The 19,884-nt window shown below is 49.2% G+C and overlaps 1 protein-coding gene across 1 annotated transcript in view; it reads right to left on the bottom strand.

Moving 5' to 3' along the window:
• GABBR2 (gamma-aminobutyric acid type B receptor subunit 2) overlaps positions 1–19,884 on the bottom strand; it is a 330,217-nt gene that overhangs the window by 147,541 nt on the left and 162,792 nt on the right. Inside the window, exons 4-6 of the mRNA XM_053922306.1 lie at positions 19,470–19,571; positions 7,530–7,595; positions 1,059–1,259 (exon numbers count right to left, since the gene is read on the bottom strand). Of these exons, the coding sequence (XP_053778281.1) occupies positions 1,059–1,259; positions 7,530–7,595; positions 19,470–19,571 (369 nt within the window). The remainder of the gene's footprint in view (positions 1–1,058; positions 1,260–7,529; positions 7,596–19,469; positions 19,572–19,884) is intronic.

The following is a 19,884-nucleotide window of genomic DNA, read 5'->3' as shown; positions in this document are numbered from 1 at the left end:
ATGGCCTGCCATTTTTTTTGACAAATCAATAAGCCATTCTTGTAGAGTTGGCTCCAATTGAGATTAAATAATGGATAAAAATAATACACATACATTTTACTTTACATGCAGTTTATTCTTTTAGTGAAATTGCGTCTGTAAGAACTCTGGATTGGAGGGCAGAGCTTAACAATCTGAGCGGTGAGAAGACAGAAAAGAATTGTGTGTTCTGCTGGACTGAATTTTGGCTGGCAGTTGAAACTGAGAGATGAATGTCCCCATCTTCCCCAGGGCTGTCATCACCTGTTCTTGATGGTGCTCACACTGATAGAGAACGGCGTACATGCTTTTGGAGCACTTCTGCACGTGCCATACTGCCTGGCTCCCACACAGCCCTCCTGGATAAGCAGGGCAGGGGTTCGGAAACCCTAGTGAGAATGTATGGACTTAAGCCACCTGCCCAGGTCCTCCTCCCAGGTATGACAGTACCAAGGGACCAGGCGCCATGTTAGCCATCTAGCGCAATCTGCTATCTGTCCTCCTTGTAACCCCAGAGGAGGGTATTTTTACCACCATGGTACAGAAGAGGAAACAGTGCCTCCGAGAACTCAAGCTCAAGGTCACAGCTGGTAAGTGGCAAAATTGGGGTTCAAACAAGTCTGGCTGATCTACAGCATGTTTCCCCAATCTACTTGAAGGTCTTTCTTCCCTGGGCTGACAGGAGCATCAGTGCAACTGAGAAACGATGTTCCAGGTCGGAGGGGCACAGGATTAAACTGTAACAGAGCCTGGGAGGCAACACTTGCAGTTGGTACTGTACAAGTCACAACTCCACCCCTTGGGTATACACTGTGTTATGAGCTTGCAAAACATCCTTTTCTCATTTAGTGCCCACCGTTTCCTACAGGAATATGCAGTGGATAGCTGGCTATTCCCATTTAATAGATAAGTAAAGCTCAGAGGGGTCAAGCAATTTGCTCCAAGACACACAGCAAAGAACACTTTTTGCCAACATAATCAGATAAGATGATCAGAGGAGAGGGATTCAGGGGCTGAGATGGACTGCCCACAGCACTGACCTTTCCCGAGATGGTTTTGATCTGCTTGGAGCTCAGGGGTTCAAAGTCCACGCCGATGTAGCCCTCCATGGCAGCAAGCAGATTCTTCCGGAGACAACGGGATGAGTTGGCTTCTGTATGCACCTGCTCCCACCAGGAAGGCTCATACCAGCCCGGGATGATCCATTGGTACTTGCTACCGTACATGTTCTCCTCATATGCCTGCAACAGACGGGTTGACCATGAAGAGTTACACATTTGTTCAAAGCTTTGTGTCCTGTGAGAGAGGTGTGTGTGTGTTGTATGTGTGTTGTGTGTACAGGGGTGGCTGGGGGACCCAGGCTTCCTCTTACCAGAGGATTTATTAATTTTTTATTATTTGCTTGGTCTCCTCCTTGTTATCTCTCAAGGGATCCAAGGTAGTTTATGGATAACATGTGTATTAAAATAGTAAGTATTGGATAAAACTTAAAACATAAGGACCTGAAAAAATATATCTTATATTTTATATCAGTAAGGAGAAAACAGACCAGTTCTTCAGGGGAAAAATGTTTTCTCGGCTTTAACACTAAAAAAAAAAAGGCTCATATTAGCTAGCATGATATCAACTGCATCCCTACAACAAACTGATTTTATAAGGCTAGTTTTGTGTAGATCTTTACTAATGTCTGAGATCTTAATCTAAAAGCACAACCCAGAGGGAGCAATTTTGCAAGGGGCCAAGAAAACTTAATCTAACCCTGCAATTTATGTAAGATGCCTCTTGGCCAACTGAGCAGTCTCTGAATCTTCACCCAAAGCACGGCGCGCATAAATCCCATCCTACAAGTTCCTTACATTTATATGCTTTACATACACCTTATATGCCACTCGTGTTCATCCTTTGAGGCGGGCAGGGTAGAATTTACTATCCTCATTTCAAAATAAGGAAGCTAGAAATCAGAGACAGAAAGTCAGTTTTCCAAGGTCACACAGCCAGAGAGAAAACTCAGCCCGGAACCTGGGTCTGCTAACTATTATGCAGAAAAATCACACTTCCTTCCTCCCATTAAGAAAAAAATCATCAGACTATGCTACCGGACCTCTGTCTGGCTTTAGTTCTTACTGTGATGTTTTATATCAGGCAAGCAGGCCTTTTGAGAGCTCAGAGGCACTCAGAAAACCTCACTATGTAGGAAATGTCACATGCCATCAAAATTGGGTCCAGAATGAAGTTTCTAGGTAGATTCAAAGTCCGTTTTTTGAAATTACCCTCTACTCTTAGCAAAATAAAACATCTTTTGGATGCCTTCTCAATCTTAACAGGCTGAGGCAAGAAGACAGCCCCACTTACTAGAAACGTACAGGAAAGAAGAGCCAACAGACACTGACTGAGGATGGGAGGGGTCTTCTAGTCGGACACAAAGGTGGGATTTCACTGCGGGATGGAGGCCAGGTGACAACCTAGGGGCGGCCTGGCAGGGGTCTGCGTGAGACCACTGACCTTCCAGGGTCCCACTGGCAACTGTTCCTCGTGAGTGAATTTCCCAGAACACAGAAGCTTGGTCCACTTGAGTGACAACACATTTTGTTTGGAATGTTAGCCAATTTTAAAGATAAAGAACTGTCTACTGGCTTTCAAGGGGAAAAAGGGTTACAGTCAAGCAGCACTAGATGCTCTGCCCCCGCGCTGGCTGGGGAACTAGCCCTCGGCAGCCCAGGCCTCACATTGCTCCCCCACAGCCTGTGGGACGCAAAGCCCGTATCACTGGGTCGGTGCAAGAATTCAGTGAGATACTGTGTGCACCACGCCCGTCCAACACTACACTCAGGGAGTGCAGCTGCTCTGTCTTCTTCCCTTCTCCTTCTGGTAATTCCTATAGCTTCATTCCGAACATCAGTGGTTATTGGGAGCCACGTGCAGTGACGCTCTTGAGGGTAAAGAAGACTGGTCCAAATACCCAATGGCTCTCGACTATTCCACTTGGAGCTGGGGATCCACTTTTTTTTTTTTTTTTTTTTATGCTTCCATAATGCTTAGCTGTTTATACAGGGTGGGACAAAGGTAGGTCCATAGTTGGTCATGTGGAAAATAATACAATAATTAATAAATAATAAAAGAATTCTGTTTTGTGTACTCACAACTATAAACCTACCCTTACCCCACCCTGTACTCTTTTTTTTAAATTTTTTATTGTTATTCAATTACAGTTGTATGCCTTTTCTCCCCATCCCTCCACCCCACCCCAGCTGAACCCACCTCCCTCCCCCACCTCTACCCTCCCCCTTGATTTTGTCCATGTGTCCTTTATAGTAGTTCCTGTAATCCCCTCTTCTCAATTCCGCTGCTGGGATTATACCCTAAGAACCCTGAAACACCAATCCAAAAGAACCTGTGCACCCTAATGTTCATAGCAGCACAATTTACAATAGCCAAGTACTGGAAGCAACCTAAGTGCCCATCAGCAAACGAGTGGATCCAAAAACTATGGTATATTTACACAATGGAATTCTACGCAGCAGAGAGAAAGAAGGAGCTTATACCCTTTGCAACAGCATGGATGGAACTGGAGAGCATTATGCTAAGTGAAATAAGCCAGGTGGTGAGGGACAAATACCATATGATCTCACCTTTAACGGGATCCACTTTTTATGGCTCTTCGCCTTTCTCACTGTCAGGTGTCCACAGTCACTTCTGTCATCAAGTCCCCCTCTCACTCTGCACGTGCTGCTTTCCCACGGCCACGGGCTGGGAAAGCAGGGCCCGTCGAACACACGTGCAGAGCAGAAGTACACAGGTTTTGGGTGCGGGTCTAAAAGGCAGGCAGACTGGACTTAAACATGGCATCCACTGCCGAAGCAACTGCGGAGAGGCCTCTGGGCCTCCATCCTGGTACCGCCATGCTTGAAAGAGCTGCGGTTGTCTGCCACATGACCTCTAAGTGGCTGTGGGCATGCTTGGCTGTCCCCTTTGCTTGATGGGGAGGTCCTGGAGGGTGGTGTCGGCTTTTCCCAGGGTCCTCAGTACTCGGCACAGTGCCCAGTGTACAGAGGCCACCAATAGATGGTTGTGGAGTGACTCACTGGACACATGTCCAGTTTACTTGGTCACCTTGGTTTTCGTTTTCCCTGCTTCTGGTAGCAATGTGGTCTCGGGACACATGGCCACCAAATGGGCCCTGCCATGTGGCGATGGGTGGTCCTAAGCTCACGTTTAGTCCCATATACTGCTTCAGTTCCTATTGGCTGTAGACAGGGAATTGTGATGAGAAATTATTTAAAAATCCCATTTCCTCTTTTATGACCTTTCCTTTTGCCTCCTGCCCTCCCCATACAAGGTCATTTCCCTTTAGCATCACAGTTCACTAAAATACAATGAGAAACATTCCCATCAGTAAAGCCGTTAACAGCTGAGATGATGGTCTCCCTTTGACGGCTTCACGGAAGCCTCTCAACAACCCCACCAGGTTGCTGGGGCAGGGTTCACCGCTTCCACTGTTGAGCAGAGGCAGCTGAAGATGCAAAGTGATCTGCCTGAGGTCACACGGCTGGTGGAGCTTCCACCAGAGCCCAGGTCGCAATGCTGGAGAATTTAGACTGGCCCACTGAGGAGCGAGGAGAAGACAAAAGCAACGTGCCGTGCTTGTACTGTGCTGGAGCCAAAACGAACATTTCGCCACAGGGCTATAAATAGGCCTTGCATTTGCTGGAGCCCGCTCGCCCACTGGGTGGCAGTTCCAATCTCAAGAACACAGCAACATGCTGCAAAGACTGCACCGTGGCATTTGGACAGCGTGGGGGGGGGGAACGCAGGTGTGCCCACCTGGTCTGAGCTCTGACCTGGCAAGGCACAGGAAGGCTCCCTCTGTGGGTCTCTGCTCTAGGCAACTCACCCCCCCCCCCACCCCCACCCCCACCCTACTGGGCATGCCCGAGTCTTGATCCAATGTGAAGACCCATCACACTCTTCTCGGGACCTTGCAGACCTGCCAGAGGAACTCCTTCCTAAGCAGATAAGCTTGAAGGTCCTGGAGAGCAGATCCGTCTGAGGGTCTGACACAAGGAATAAACACCCAACCCAGAGCTCTGAGAAACTCTGCAGGAGCAAAGCATCTGGCAAGGACTCTAAGGGAAGGCCCATCTCCAAGTACCGAAACCCAGTAAAAGGAAAGAGCAAAGTGGGGGGAGAAGGTAGGATGGTGTCCCATGCCATGTGGAAGGCAGGCAGCCTGGGGCTTTGGGTCAAGAGAAAGACAGTCACGCCATCTGTTCTGAAGCAGAAGCAGTAGCAGTGGCTGGAAATGCCACTTGGAAAATAATCCCAGTGTATGGCACAGAGTGAAGTCCCAGCCACGCCTCAGGGTGTGCTTGGCTCAAGTCAGAACACGAGGTTTGTCTGCAATTCTTGCAAACGGGAGGTGGCCGGTGCCCAGTGTGGTGGCTTTATGGATCGTTTTTTATTAATTTACATTTCTTGGAGTTATTACTCACCATGTGCCAGCTGCTTACAAGGCCCGCGGACATGGGGGATCAGCCTTTTTCCTAAAAGATCACGCCCTCCAATTTGAAGCTTTATTTTCCATTTCAAAATGGGTCATTTCTGGGTCTTCCACGGTAACTTGTGAGGGTTTATGAGTCTTGAAGTAAAATGCATTAAACCAATTGGCTCTGTTTTTAAAATGTTTCTCATGGTCCTCCTTAGATAGTCATATGAAATGACCACTCGTTACCTTTAACTGATAGATAGGAGGCTTATTACAACCTTGTAAAGTCCATCGGTTGGTAAACTCAGCAGCTCATCAGTGGTCCTCTAGACACTTGAGACCTTCCACTACAAACAAAGACCCCTGGCATTTACTGAGGGCTCCCAATAGACAGCACGCACTGTGCTAAATGTTTTTGCTCATTTAATCTTCACAACAACCCTAGGAGACAGGTGTTATTCTTATCCCCACTTTCCAGGTGAGAAAACTCAGGCTCAGAAATGTCAACAAGCCCGGATTCAGTAACTAGGCAGCAGAACAAGGGCTCCTGCCCAAGTAGACAGGCCCCTGAGCTCTCAGCCCCACCCAGGATCTCCTGAAATATCAGCCTCGTAGCTCCTCCATCCTCCCTGGTAAACTGAGAGGTGAACGGGCACTTCTCACTTTGCTCCTGGGCCTTCAGGATGAAATATCCCTGTGCAGCGGGGGCTTCCAGCCACTGCTCTCTCCTCGCTCCTGGTCTCTTTTCAGTTCCTGCATCTCTTCTGAAACGGGGTACAGGAGCTGGGCTGGACATCCCAGGCAGAGTCTCTCCAGCACAGAGGGGAGGGACCCCTCACCCTGTGTGTGCACATGCAGCCTGACGTCACCTCGGCTCCCTGGCAGCTGTCTCCCACTGGTGACTCACAGTCACTCTGAAGTCAGCCAAGACCCCTGTGTCGTTTTTGCTCTCAGCACACAGTAGTCCTCAGCTCTGTCTCTACCGTGTTCGACTTCGGCGGCTTGATTTGTTCTAATGTAACCTTTTGTTAGAACTATTAGATTTAATCTTGGATTTAATCAAATGTTCCAGCCTGTTGAGATTCTTTGTACCCCGACTTTGTCATCCAACATATATCACAACTTCTAAAGTTCCTACAAGTCTGCTTTTTATAATTTCATCCAGGGTACTGACAAAAGTTCAAAGAGAAGAGAGGCCTGTGGCCCATCACTGGCTTCTATACCCAAAATAACCTCAGTCTAAGAGGAAGAGCTGATTGGGTAGAGGACGACTCCCAAAACTGGGTTCTCATTTTGTTGACCTCTCTCCTGACCCAGGGCAGACGAGGGCGAGCCAGGATATCCGAATGGAAACGTTAGTTCCCGTGTTAGAGCTCCTATATACACTTAGGTTAGAACATCATATGGAAAAAAGAGAATTCGATTGGGAATCAGTGAATAGGAACGGAACCTCGGCTCTGCCAAGAACTGGCTGGGAACTTTTGGGAAAGGCCCTTCACCTCTGGACTTCCATGTCCTCATTGGTAAAATGAGACCATGAGAGTTGCTTCACATGATGACTGGAAAGATTGCCTGAGATAATTATAAAAAAGCCCTTTGCCCCTATCACACACCAGACAACTGTAAAGGATTCGGGGGTAGATATTGGATAGTTGACCATTTGTTCTAAAGCTAAGACTCTGAGCCCTGCTTGCAGGGCAGGGAGGCGTCTGGGTGCCTGGCTTGCCGCTGCACCTGGTGCCTCCCTCTGCGCCTGCACACAGCTGAGTCAAGAGGACTCGGAATTAGCAGACAGGGCTTAGACAGTGGATTTGGTAAATTGAGGTCCCTGGTTCCTCCTACAGCTCTACTCTTCTGAGCCCTGGGGTTTTAGCTCCATGAAAGAAGAAAGAGCAGGGAGAATAACACTTTTACTTCCCGACTCCAGTCCTAGGACCTCACTCACCCACCAGGCGGTGAGAATGAGTCCGAGAAAAAGCTTCCTGAACTTTCCCAAAGATACAAATGACAGGATCAAAGTTTTACTTACACAACAGAACACTTTTGCTGCCATATGCTGGTCAAACTGGCCGAGGATGATCCTCACATCATTGCCCTGTGGACAGAGGGACAAGTATGTAAAGGTGAGTGTGAGGCAGCACACCCCAGAGGGCTCGAGGCCAAGGGCAGAGAACAGTCGTGCAGCCCAAGCTCCCAGACAAGAGCCCTGCCTGGGCAGAGCAGGAAGGGCAACGCCTCACCCCCAGCCCAGCCCAGCCCGGATTCTCCTTCCCTCTCTGGGGCCAGCTTTCCCTTGGCCCCTGCTGTCAGCCCTCCCTGGTCTCATGGGCAAGTCGTGGGATACTGCGCAGGCTGGAGGCTAACGCTGACCTTGGCCTCTCCCCTGCTCTCCTCCAAACCCTTCAGGGAGTAGAGACAGTGTCTGATCTTCTTCCTCACTATACATGTGGGGAAACTGAGGCCAGAGGAATGAAGGGAGCTTCCTAGGTTCCCCAGATGGTATCTGCAGAAATGAGACATGAGACTCATCTGGCCCCCCCACCTGCCCCTTATTCTAGACTTCTCTACCTTCCCGGAATCCACAAAGCTTCCAAATTAAGTTTCAGAATCTCTTTGAGTTCTGAGCTCTGTTCAAATATCAGCTCTATCAACAAGCTTCAAGGTGGCCTCGGGCGGTTCCTTTTTCCCACCTAGCCTCAATTTCCTGATCTGCAAACTAGGGATGAATGGTGGTGCCTACTTTACAGCGGTTGCTGAGGACACTAAATGAGATCATCCTCACAGCATGCTTAACACGGTTCCTGGCACCTAGTAAGTGTCCAATAAGTACTAGCTAGTATTAGTATTTTATAAACTTCCCTCAGCCCATCTTTATTTCAAAGGAAACTCTATATTCAAAAGCTCTATAAAATGCTTATTTATTATCTTATTATCTCTGTGTGGTTAATAGGTATAATCTGTACAACAGCCCCTGTGGCTCATTTATTCGTTCAATAAACATTTATTCCATGGCTGTCGGAGGCTCCCTCCCAGGTCAGGGTGAGGGTCCTTTGGTTTCTTTGTAGGGGGTGAGGATCCAGGCGGGGCCCTACCCCATAGAAGACAGGCTGGAGGGGGATGTGCTGGGCAGCCACCAGGAGGCCAGCCGGGTCCTGGCCTGCATGCCAGCCCCCACCCGCTCACTTCCTGCCTTCCACAGCGGGGCTCAGCCTTGCAGGTGGTGCTACCTTCCTGCCATTCATCCTGTCTTCTCCAGCAGGCCTCAAGGCCTTTGATGCATAAAGAGAAACATGCTTTTAAATATCAGTTTTTAGCATCTGTCAAAATTGGAAAGTGCTGACTAGGAGGCCAGTTTACTCATCATGTACTTTAGCAAAATAAAAAAGGCCTGGATTCTAAAATCATCCTTCATCTGCAAGCAAGAATGGAAAGAAGAAGAGAAAAAGTCGCTGGGAAAGGGCTTTGAAAGATCATTAATGGAGCAGTGGAAGGAAGGCAAGCTTTTGTCATCACCATGCCTGCAATGCTATAAAGAGTTCGGCTGCTTCTGTCTGTGGACATGCTCCCAGGCACACTCCAGGGTCTTTCTGCTTGTTTGTTGAAATCTTTCAGCATTTCTTGCTGCTAACAATACCCATCCACCCATCCACCCAGCCAGTACTTATGGAACCTCTACTTGGTGCCAAGTTCTGTGTTGCTAAACATGATATAGCAGAAATAGCTTCCTGGATTTTGCAGTTAGAGAGACCTTGGTTCAAATCCCAACTCCACCACTGACCAGCTGCACTCTCCTGATGCCTCATCAAAGAAATAATACTACCTACCTTGCAGGTGGCGGTAAAATTAATGATATGAAACCCACCTGTTGGCTTCCATGATGCTCTCTCCTGGTTCCCTCCTACCTCCTGGTGACTCCTGCTCAGAATCAGCTCCTCACCTTCCTGCCCATCCCTAAATGCTGGTGTTGAACTTGGTTCTGTCCTCATCACTCTCCCTGGGCAACCTCACTCATGACCCCAGCCACAAGTACCCTCGGTGTGCCCTGGGGTCCAAAATCTCCCTCCTCAGCCCAGACTTTTCTCCATCTGCCTGCTGGACACCTCCTTGGGTTCTCCTGGGCACCTCAAGCTCAGCATGTCCCAAGCCAAACCCATCTTCTTTCCCCTCGAGCCCCTTCCTCCCACTGTGCTGTCCATCTCGGAGACGGGTGTCGCCAACCTCCTGCTCCCCTAGGTGGGAAATGTGGAGGTCGTCTTAGGTTCACTCCTCTCCTTCATCCGAGCCACAACCAGGGCCTGTTGGTTCTGTCTGCTCACAGCTCCCACATCATTCCTGTCCCTCCAGCCCCCCTGCCCTAGCTTAGCTACTGTTGTTCCCTGTGTGGTGAGCTGCGGCAGCCTCCTACCTGGATCCCTGCCTTTAGTCCTGCCCCATCCGCCCCAGTCTCCACAGAGCAAATGAAGGGATCATTCCAAGATTCAAATGTGATCACGTAAAATCTTTTCATGGCTCCCTGAACTTTACAGATTAATCTCTAAGCATTCAAGACTCTTTACCAACTGACTCCTGTGCACTTCTCAATCCCACTTCTCACTAGTCCTCACATCTCACTCCTCCTCCACAGCACCGAGAGTGAACTACATCCAGGTCTGCTACTCGTTCACTCGTTTGTTCACTCCCTCATTCGGTTCCTCACTCTATCCCCTCTTTCTTTCTGCAAGCTCATCCATGCAGAATGTCCTTCCCTCCCACCCTTCATGCACCCCTACTTTGAGAGGCCATCTCTGTCCCATCAGTCTCAGTGGCCATTTGTTCCTCTGTGGGCCCAGAGCACTCAATCATGGCACAAGCCACTCACTTACATCTATGTTCCCCCACTGGACTGAGGGTAACTGGATGTGCCTCTGGGTTCCTAACTCCCAGCACAGGGCATAGCATATATGTCAATAAATAGGTGTTGAATGCCTGATGAAGTCAATGGATGTTGTGCAAAGCTCCAAGGACAAAGCCTGGCCCATACTGGCTTTTCCGTAGCTGGTACCATTATTGCACTAAAATCCTGTTAGCCTAGGGCTTAGGCACTGATTGGGTTGAACATGTCCACTTCTTGAATGGACCAAGGGACCCACATTCTTCATGGCTGACCACCTGCTGACAGATAAATAACCAGCCCTACCATTTGAGAACCATTTAGTGTTCCTGTTGCCTTGACAACCAAGTTGCATGGATTGCTTGGACTATGCTCCAGGACTGTTAGGATTGGATGGGGCCTAAGGGATCAGTGATCTAGTTAAACTCTTCCCGGAGAGGTAAAAGGCTTCCTCCAAGACTGCACAGCATCCCAGAGCCAGTGCTCTCACCTTAGTGCTCCCTGACCATCAGAGTGCCCCGAGGAACGGTCCTATCCAGAGCCAGGCTGTGCCTGATACCGGGAGCTCTTCACACCCATTCTGATTCTAGATGGTGAGTGAGAGAGGGCGAGATGCTGCAAAGTCTGGGAGGAAAGAGGACAAGCCAGCACCCAGTGCAGCTGAAACCTGGGATCCTAGGGCACTATTATTATGCCCACTCTGGAAAATTTCATGAGCCAACTGAGGTCCCCCCAAACTGAGACTTTCCCAGGCTCAGCAGATGCCATTGGGCCTGCTGGATTCCCTCCTGGGGCTGGCATACCCCTTCCAGCCATAGCGAGGGGGGCTGCCAGTAGCTCACTCCCTTCTCAGCCGAGGGGGGCTTTTCCTGGCTCAGGAGGCTATTCCAGGGCCCACACCCCCCAGCAGCCTGTGACTGACACACACATGTGGGAAACTCCAGCCCCCCCTTTGCTGGAAGGTGGAGCAGCTCTGTGCTCCAGAGACTCTGTGGGGCCAGGCTACGCGGGTGTCCGCCAAGACAGCTTTCTGGCCCAGGTGCTCTCTAGCCTCATCCTGCTTCTCTCCCCTTCTTTTGAGCGCACTCTCAGTAGATCATTTTTACAAGAACCTCAGGCTCTCTTCCTAGACTGAGATCCACAGGTAGGAAGTGGTTGTGCGGGCCCCACCGCAGGTGGGTCTGGCTCCAGAGCCTGAATGCTTGACCAGGCCCCGCTGTGGAGTGCCTGCCAGGCTGAGAAGGCCAACCCCACAAGCCTGAGCTGCAGGAGCTCAGCGTCCTGTCTGCAGCGACAACACATGGAGACGAATGAGTCCTGCGATGCTGAAGTGCGAGGACCTGAGTGGAAAATGCAGTCCCGAGACATCACAATAGCTGTCCTGCATGTAAAAGAGCAGAAAAGCAGAAAGCCGCCCCTTCCTGTCTTCTCTGTGGCAGGAGTGTGGTCTCCTACTAGAAGGTCAAGGTCGACCTGACACTGACTTCTGGGTTATCTGGCATCTCCTACCACCTGTGCTTCTGCCCCTACCACCATTCAATAATTTCCCAGTTCTCAGAGCCCAGCCCCGCAGACCCACTCTATCTCCCCCACTGGGCTGCTGGAAAGTCAAAGCAGACCCTGTTGGACTTTGGAAGAAAGGGACGAGGTGCCGTGAGCCCCAGGGCAGCTGAGCTGTTGTTGTAGGCTGGCCATTGTGTGAGCTGGGGGTGGCCTGGCCTGGGGCAGCGGACACCGGGGAAGGGGTCTCTCGGGCTCTGAGGCCTGGGGTGAGCCTGAGAGAGTCAGCCTGGATGTTTTCCAAAGTCCCTTCTGGCTCTGACAGACTGATTCCACACCCAGAAGGAGCACTCTGTCTTTTATTTAGCTAAAATTAGTATTTTCTTAGACTTGTTTTTTCCCTCACCAGAAATGTCCCTGAAGGCAGAGAAGCAAAAGACACATACTCTTTAAGGAAGGGAGTGAAAAGGGAATAGCCCGCAGCAGCCCACTGGCAAATCATGGCTTTAAAATGTACTATGTTATTTTAAAAAAAAACCCTCATATACAGCCCTGGCTAGTGTGGCTCAGTGGACTGAGCACCAGCCTGCAAAACAAAAGCTCTCCGGTTTGATTCCCAGTTCGATTCCTGCACATGCCTGGGTTGCGGGCCAGGTCCCTGCTCAGGGGCATGCAGAAGGCAACTTACGGATGTTTATCTCACACATAGATGTTTTTATCTCTCTCTTTCTCCCTCCCAACTTCTCTCTAGAAATAAATAAAATCTAAAAAACAAAATAAAAAACTCATATATAGTTAGCGTTCTAATAGCTTACCCAATGTTTATCTTAAGATAAAAACAATGCTTTTTCTTCCCATATCTCTAAGTAAAACTGGCCCACTAGGAAGAGGCACAATATTTATCCCGGGCTCGTGTCCCCTCAGGGAGCTTGTATGAACCTCAGTTTCAGGCAGACAGGCCGGGTTCCTGGCCTCTGGGAGGGCGATGAAATCCCCACTAGGACTCTCCCGTGGAGCGAAGAGGGGACAGTTCACCTCAAGGCCTATCTCTGTGGTCTTCCAGTGACAGGCAGAATAATGCCCCCCAAAGATATCTGTGTCCTAATTCCCAGACCTTTCGAATATGCCATGGGACATGGCAGGGCGAATTAACGCTGCAGATGACAGCGGAGTTGCTAATCAGCTGATTTATAAAGTGGAGACCTTCCTGTAATGTGAATGCTAAGCGGTGGCCAGGGGGATGCTCCAGGGAAGGCAGGGCAAGCTACTGAACTGAACAGAAGGGCATGTCGGAGCCTGGCGCCCGCCCCCACAGGGCCCAAGGCCTCACTGTGGAAAGAGCCAGGGGCGGCCCCTTCGTGGGGCGGCCCTCTCTGTCAGGCGACAGTTGCTGTTAAAGGCCCCTGTTTGGAACAGGCCCAGAAGGAGTGTAAAGCCCTGGGGGTCTTCATCACACAGAGATGGTTTCAATTCCTGACTTTCTTTAGATCCATAGCTGTTAAATCAGCCTGATTAATTGAATTATTCGGTTCCTCTATGTTCTTGCTTGTTCTTGCTTGGATGATTTGCCCAAGACAGAGAGAGAGAGATGCGATGGCTCCCAACACTTTTGTGTTTCTGTCAATTCCCCTTCATATCTGTAAAAGGCTTTTCTTTATATATTTCAGTGAGATGCAATTTAGAGCAATAATGGTCCACGAGTGTGTTATTCTCATGGTGAATTGTACCCTTATTTATAGAAAATGACTCTCCTCAACACCAGAACCTTGAATTCTCTTTGCTCTAATATGAACACTGAGGATCTTGCTTCATTTGGGTTTGCTTGATATACTGTACCTTTACCCAACCTTTGACCTTTGATCTTTCTGTGTCACTCTTATACATAGCTCTACTTAGCATTAGCTCTTCAAAGCACGACCTGAAAGCCTGCTTTTTAAGACAGAGTTTGACCTATCCGAGTTTATGGTCAGGATGATGATACTTGGTTAGCAATTATATTTTGTGCTTTCTGGTTTTCACATTTGCTTTGTGTTTCGATACATGGACTAGATTTTCTTTGCTTTGACCTTCCATGTTTCAGAAGCTTCTGTTTGCTTTATAGTATATTTACTATTAAGTTACTCTAACTAAGCCTTCTTTAGCTTATATTTCTCTAATTATGAAACTCATGAGTAAAATGGTCTCTTTGGAATCCTTCTCCTATGAAAGACCAGCAACTTAGCACCCATTTAAAAAAAAAATTTATCTTCACCCAATAACATTTTTTCACTGCTTTTAGAGAGAGAGGAAGGGAGAGAGGAAGGGAGAAAGAGAAACATAGATGCAAGAGAGAGGAGCATTGGTTGGTTGCCTCCTGCACGTACACAGGCAAGGGAATCATATGACCCGGGACCGGGGATTGAACCTGTAACCGAGGTACGCGCCCTGATCAGAATCAAACCTGCAACCTTTTGGTTATAGGACGACACTCCAACCACCTGAGCCACCAGCCAGGGCCCATGGTTTTTTTGGGGGGGGAACACATCCACTTTCAGCTCTGTTAATGGAATTATATTTTTATATTCAATTATTGTTATTACATTATCTATTTTTCCATGATATGTACATGTATGCTGGCTTTCAAAATGAATTTTTGCATCTGTATATACTTTTATAACAATTATTTAAACTCAGCTCTTTTTGCACGGATTCTGGTGGTTCCTGCTGAGCTGCAGCTGGCTCTGTCACGACCTCAGCTCTGAAGTTTGCCCTGGTTCTAGACGGCTGACATAAGACTTCAAGGATTACCTTCTAGAAGGGCACCTGGCAGGTGCCTCGAGTGAGCCTTACACGTGTCAGTGTCTCCCCACCGCTCCATTGTTCCTGGGACTGGATGCTGCGGAGGAGTTGAGGTGGCCTGGATTTTGTACCTTTGTGGAAAATATGTTTTTTTCTGGACTAGATACTTGTAGATTTTCCCCTGTATGTTTGTATTTCAAAACTTTTGCCTAAATATGTCTATGTACGACTCCCTTTTCACCAACTCTGCTAGCACGCAGAAAGGCCAGCTAGTCTGCACGTCTCCTTTTGAACTGTTGATTTCGTAGTTCCATCATGGTTGAAGGTCAGCAGTTTCGTATGCTCCAATCCGGCAGGTCTGTCGAGTCCATTTAAGTTTGTCTCCAATTTAAAAAAAATAAATTTCTTATTTGAACATAGTTTCAGATTCACAGACAAATCCGAGATAGTACAGAAAGTTCCATATGTCCCTCACACAGTTCCCCCTATTATTAACATCCTGTGCTAAGTGTGGCACATTCGTTACAATTAATGAGTCGGTATTGACTATTAGTAGCGAAAGCACACACTTTATTCAGACCTCCTTAGTTCTTTCCTCTAACGTTCTTTTCCTATCCCTGAACTTCATCCAGGATGCTACACTGAATTAGTTGTCATGTCTCCAGAGGCTCCTTCAACTCAGACATTCCTTATTCTTAAGGACCCAGACCGTGTTGAGGTATCGGTCAAGGGTTTTGCAGAATGGCCTTCAAAGAGAATTTGCCTGGTGGTTTTCTCACGGCTAGACCGGGGTTATGGATTTGGGGGAGGAAGACCATGGAGGTGAAATGCCCTTTCCTCACGTCATTTAAAGGGCACCTCCTAGCAACAGGACTTAATCCCTGCTGATGCTGACCTTGATCACCTGTCTGAGGCTGCGCATGTCAGGTTTTCTCTTCTAGAGTTACTCCCCGCCCCCCTCATACTGTGCTCTTTGGAGGGAAGTCACTTAACAAGTGGCAGTCTGCTCTACCTCCTTGAATGTGAAATATCTGCATTAATTATCTGGAATTCTTCGGCATAGGAGATCTGTCCTTCTCTCCCATTTACTTATGCAATCATTCGTATCAGTATGGACTCATGGATATTTATTTTATACTTCCAACACTGCTTTTATTCTGTTGCTCAAATGTCTTAGCTGTGGTCGTTGGGGGTTCTTTCTGTTGGCGGCTGCACCCCTCTGAGCCACCCCCAGCTGTGTGCTGGAGCCCTCAGCACTCCTTGTTTCCGGCAGTACAAGATGTTCCGGGATCTAGTTCCTGCCTCAGCCCTAGAATCAGCCATTTCTCCAAGGAACCCTGGTTCCTCTTCCTTGAGAATGGTATTAGAAACCAAGATTTGGATGCTGACACTGGATGCCTTTTTAAAATTTTTTTTAATTTTGCTTCTGTTTCACTTGTCCTGATTCTCCCTTAGGACCCCCCTTCTCCAGCACCCGTAACTGTTACCTTTCCTCTCATCAGACTGATCTCTTTGACTGTTTTCTCTGCATCTCAAGCTTGTGCTCCGTATTACTGACTTTTATTTTCCTTGGCATTAACTCTGCTCTCTACTACCTCCAATGCAGATTATAATTCTATAATTTGCTATTTAGTTTTCTTCCTTGTCCTCCGTACCTCCTTCTCTATCTTATCCCACAGTAAACCAGAGATGTGCTTTTCCTCAGGGCTTCCCAGAAGTTACATTTCTTTGTTCTTGAGTATTTTATTGTCATGTTCTGCGTGCTTTGTCTGTCCCAGACTTGGCATTTTACTTATACATGCCCAACAGATTTATTGAGCAAATTAGATTTGGTTCCAGGTGATGGGCGGGGGATTAAAACAGCGACCACCACAGAGAGAAGCCGCTGTCCCCTAGAGCTTACACCCCGGTGGGAGAACAGAGAGGACAAAACAATGGGGTAAAATGAAATGCGGGTCAGACATTAATGGTTGAGTTGTTTCCCCAAAGAACTGTTAAAATCCTAACCCCTGATACCTCAGAGTGTGACCTCATTCAAAACAGGGTCATTACAGATGTCATTAGCTAGGATGAGGTCTTAGTAGAGTAGAGTAGGCTCTTCACACAAGATGACTCAAGTCCTAATACAAAGACAGTGTGAAGAGGAAGAGGGAAAATGTCACTCAAGGCAGAGATTGCAGCCAAGGAACACCAAAGACTGCCAGTGACACTAGAAGCTCAGAGGCAGGCAAAGAAGAGCCCCAGAGCCTTCTAGAGAGCATGGCCTTGACCTTAGACTTCTAGCTTCCAGAATGTGAGAGAATAAATTTCTTTTTCTAAGCCACCCCAGCTGTGTGGCACTTTGTTAAGGCAGTGTCCCCCCCCCCCCCCAATTAATACAGATGCCTGCCAGTGACATGGAGACAGGAATGAGCAGAAAGGGGGGGTGGGAGTGAGAGGGGCAGAGATTTAAACTTTTTTATCTTTTTATTATTTTTAAAGATTTTATTTATTTATTTTTAGACATAAGGGAAAGGAGAGAAACATCAGTTGGTTACCTCTTGCACACCCCCAACTGAGGACCTGGCCCGCAACCCAGGCACGTGCCCTGATTGGGAACCGAACTAGTGACACCCATCCCCTCTGGGTGGCACTCAACCCACTGAGCCACACCAGCCAGGGTGAGAATTAAATTTTAAATGAAGCAATTCGAGAAGGTAAAGTCTGGGAAAAGGGGACTACTCAGCACCGAGAAGAACAAAGTGTGAGGAGGAGCCGTGCAGCTTCCAGGGGAAGAATGCTCCACATGGAAGGAACCCTTTGCCAACCGACTGAGTGTGCTGTCCTTGGCTCTGCCCTCCCCGCTTAGGTGACACTGGAATCCTTCCTCGGAACTGCAGCTGTGTGGGGTAGAGGAGAGAGCAGGGACCTGGTGTCGCCCAGATCCAGGTTTGAATTCCAACCTTCCTCTTTCTAGCCAGGTGCCTTGGGTTGAGTTTCTCAACCTCTTTGAGCCTCCAGTTCCCTATTTGTGAAATGGGGATACAGATCCCCTCTGTCCAAGGCCCTGGGGAGGATGAAATGAGCAAGTGGAGGTCAAGGGGACCTGGCCCTTGGTTGGTGCACTGGAAAGGTCAGCTGCTATTTTCATCACCATTAATATCACTCCTGCTTCTGGTGGACTTGGTTGGCCGATGAGCGGAACACCCAGTTCCATCCCCAATTTCCTGTAGACTTTCAACTAGCGCTTCTGCTCTATACACAAAGGTTCTTTAAACTTTAAAGCCCGCAGAACTCTGCAGGGCCTCCGAGGCGCAGGAAGCTATTTCAAGTGCCCACGCTGGGGAGACGCTGTGTGTGGCAGGAGAATGTCAGTTCAGCACTGGGCCCCTGCCACCAGTCCCACCCCAGGTGCTCGCTCCCTGCAGAGGGGGCACACCACCCCTCTGGGTCCTCCAGGCTCCACAAAGCCCGACTCAACCCCGAGACCACACAGCCTCCCGGGGAAGAGCGTGGGCAGACCTGGCCCCAACACCTGCACTGCCAGCAGGCCTCCCTACCCACTGTTTCTCATCTGCAGAGGCCCCTGGGCTGAAATGTCCTGTGCACTGCAGCACCTGCTCCTGAGCAGGGACAAACAACTGCTGCTCTGCTTCCCTTGCTCCTCACCTCTCGGTCTCTGTCTCCCCATCTGTGAACTGAGACTTTGAAAGATGAGAGCTCTGAATTGCCACCTGCTCCAACTAGTATAACCTGGAACCCGCCCAAGAGAGAAGGGACATACATGTCAGCGGTTGGCATCTGGGGTCTCCATGACAATGATTTTTGAAGTGGGCATGAGGCAGAGGAAGAGAGTGAAAGAGGGAGGCAGCAGCTCTAGCAGTGTCTGTATCTGCTTGTAAACCTCTAGCAGCTCCCACTGCCCTCAGGATAAAAGACCAACCTTCTGAGCGAGGCATTCACGGCTCACGGGAACCGGCTCAGACTGTTTCCAACCTCCACATCTTTCCCCTGGTCCCACCTGATATGCCAGCCTCCTGGAATTCCTGCTGATTCCAAGTGTGAGGGTAGCACGGCTGTCCTGCTCTCTGCTTTCACCCCTCCTTCCCTGCTGGGCTCCCACAGGTCCCCATCCTGCTCATCCTCCGTGGCCAGCTCAAATGCTATCCCTCCTCTGGAGCCCCGTAGGAATCCTCTCCCTGGGTGGGGCCAGTCACTTCCTCCCTTGCTCCCAGGCCCCTCTGTTCCTGATTCCCCCGAAAGGTATCTGCCTCCTGTACCAGCCGTGAGCCACCCAAAGACAAGGGCAGGCCTGATGGTAACTGTGCGCCCAGGAGAGGGTCTGGCACAAACAAGGTATTCGAGAGAGTGTGCGGAATGAATGGACCAATGACAGAGACCACTTACGATGGGGCAAACTTGTGGTTGACCCTTTCTGTTCCTGGAGTGAGCGTCAGCAAGGAGGTCAGGAGTCTGGGCTTTCAGTCCCAACCATATACTTCCTTGCTGTGGTTTTGGGCAAGACAGGTCCCCTCACTGAGACACCCCACATTGGAGAAGATGCTAACTCGTGCCCTGCTGGCCCTTCAGGCTGGGTTGACAGACAGTCATCAAGTAAGCTTTATATGGCCATGCAGCCGGCCCTCAGACCTTTGGCCAGGGCTGGACAACAAGCAAAAGGAAAGCCAAGGGAAGCCAGCTCCTGGGAGCTTCTCCCATGTCTGAGGTGCCCAGGATGAAATGAAGCAGCCTGAACTCGAGGCTCCTTCATGGTCAGGGGGTTGGGGAACCCCAGGAGCGTAGTGTTGGTCTGTCCTTCTGGCCGTAGCTAGCTGTACCTACCTTAAGCTTCTTGACACTGGTGCAGGGATCGTTGGAGAAGCTCTCGGTATCTGAAATCTCGATGTCCTCACCGTACAGAACCCCGGTCAGGTCATTCCTCACCTGTCAGCAGAGAAAAGGGAGAGAGTGGGTGTGCTGGCGGCCACAGGAAGGGCTGGTTCAGAGGCATCGTCCTGGTAAGGGGACTCAAATGGGTGAGGTGGTTTTCTCCACCAACATGGGAAAGGAGCGGTTTTTATCTTCATTATAAAATGGAGCACCCTGTGGGGCCTTGGAGACCCCCAGCCCCACGCCTCACCTGGCACACGGGCAGGAGGAGGCCAGGCAGGGAAGGGGCTTACTGACGTTGCCCAGGAACTTCCTGGGAGAGTCAAGATGAGCATCCAAGTCCCTGGACATTCATGCTGGTGCTTCT

This window comes from Desmodus rotundus, chromosome 1, assembly GCF_022682495.2.
Source record: "Desmodus rotundus isolate HL8 chromosome 1, HLdesRot8A.1, whole genome shotgun sequence".
Lineage (NCBI taxonomy): Eukaryota > Metazoa > Chordata > Mammalia > Chiroptera > Phyllostomidae > Desmodus > Desmodus rotundus.
The sequence above is the reverse complement of the archived record's forward strand: the minus strand, read 5'-3'. Positions and strand labels throughout refer to the sequence as shown.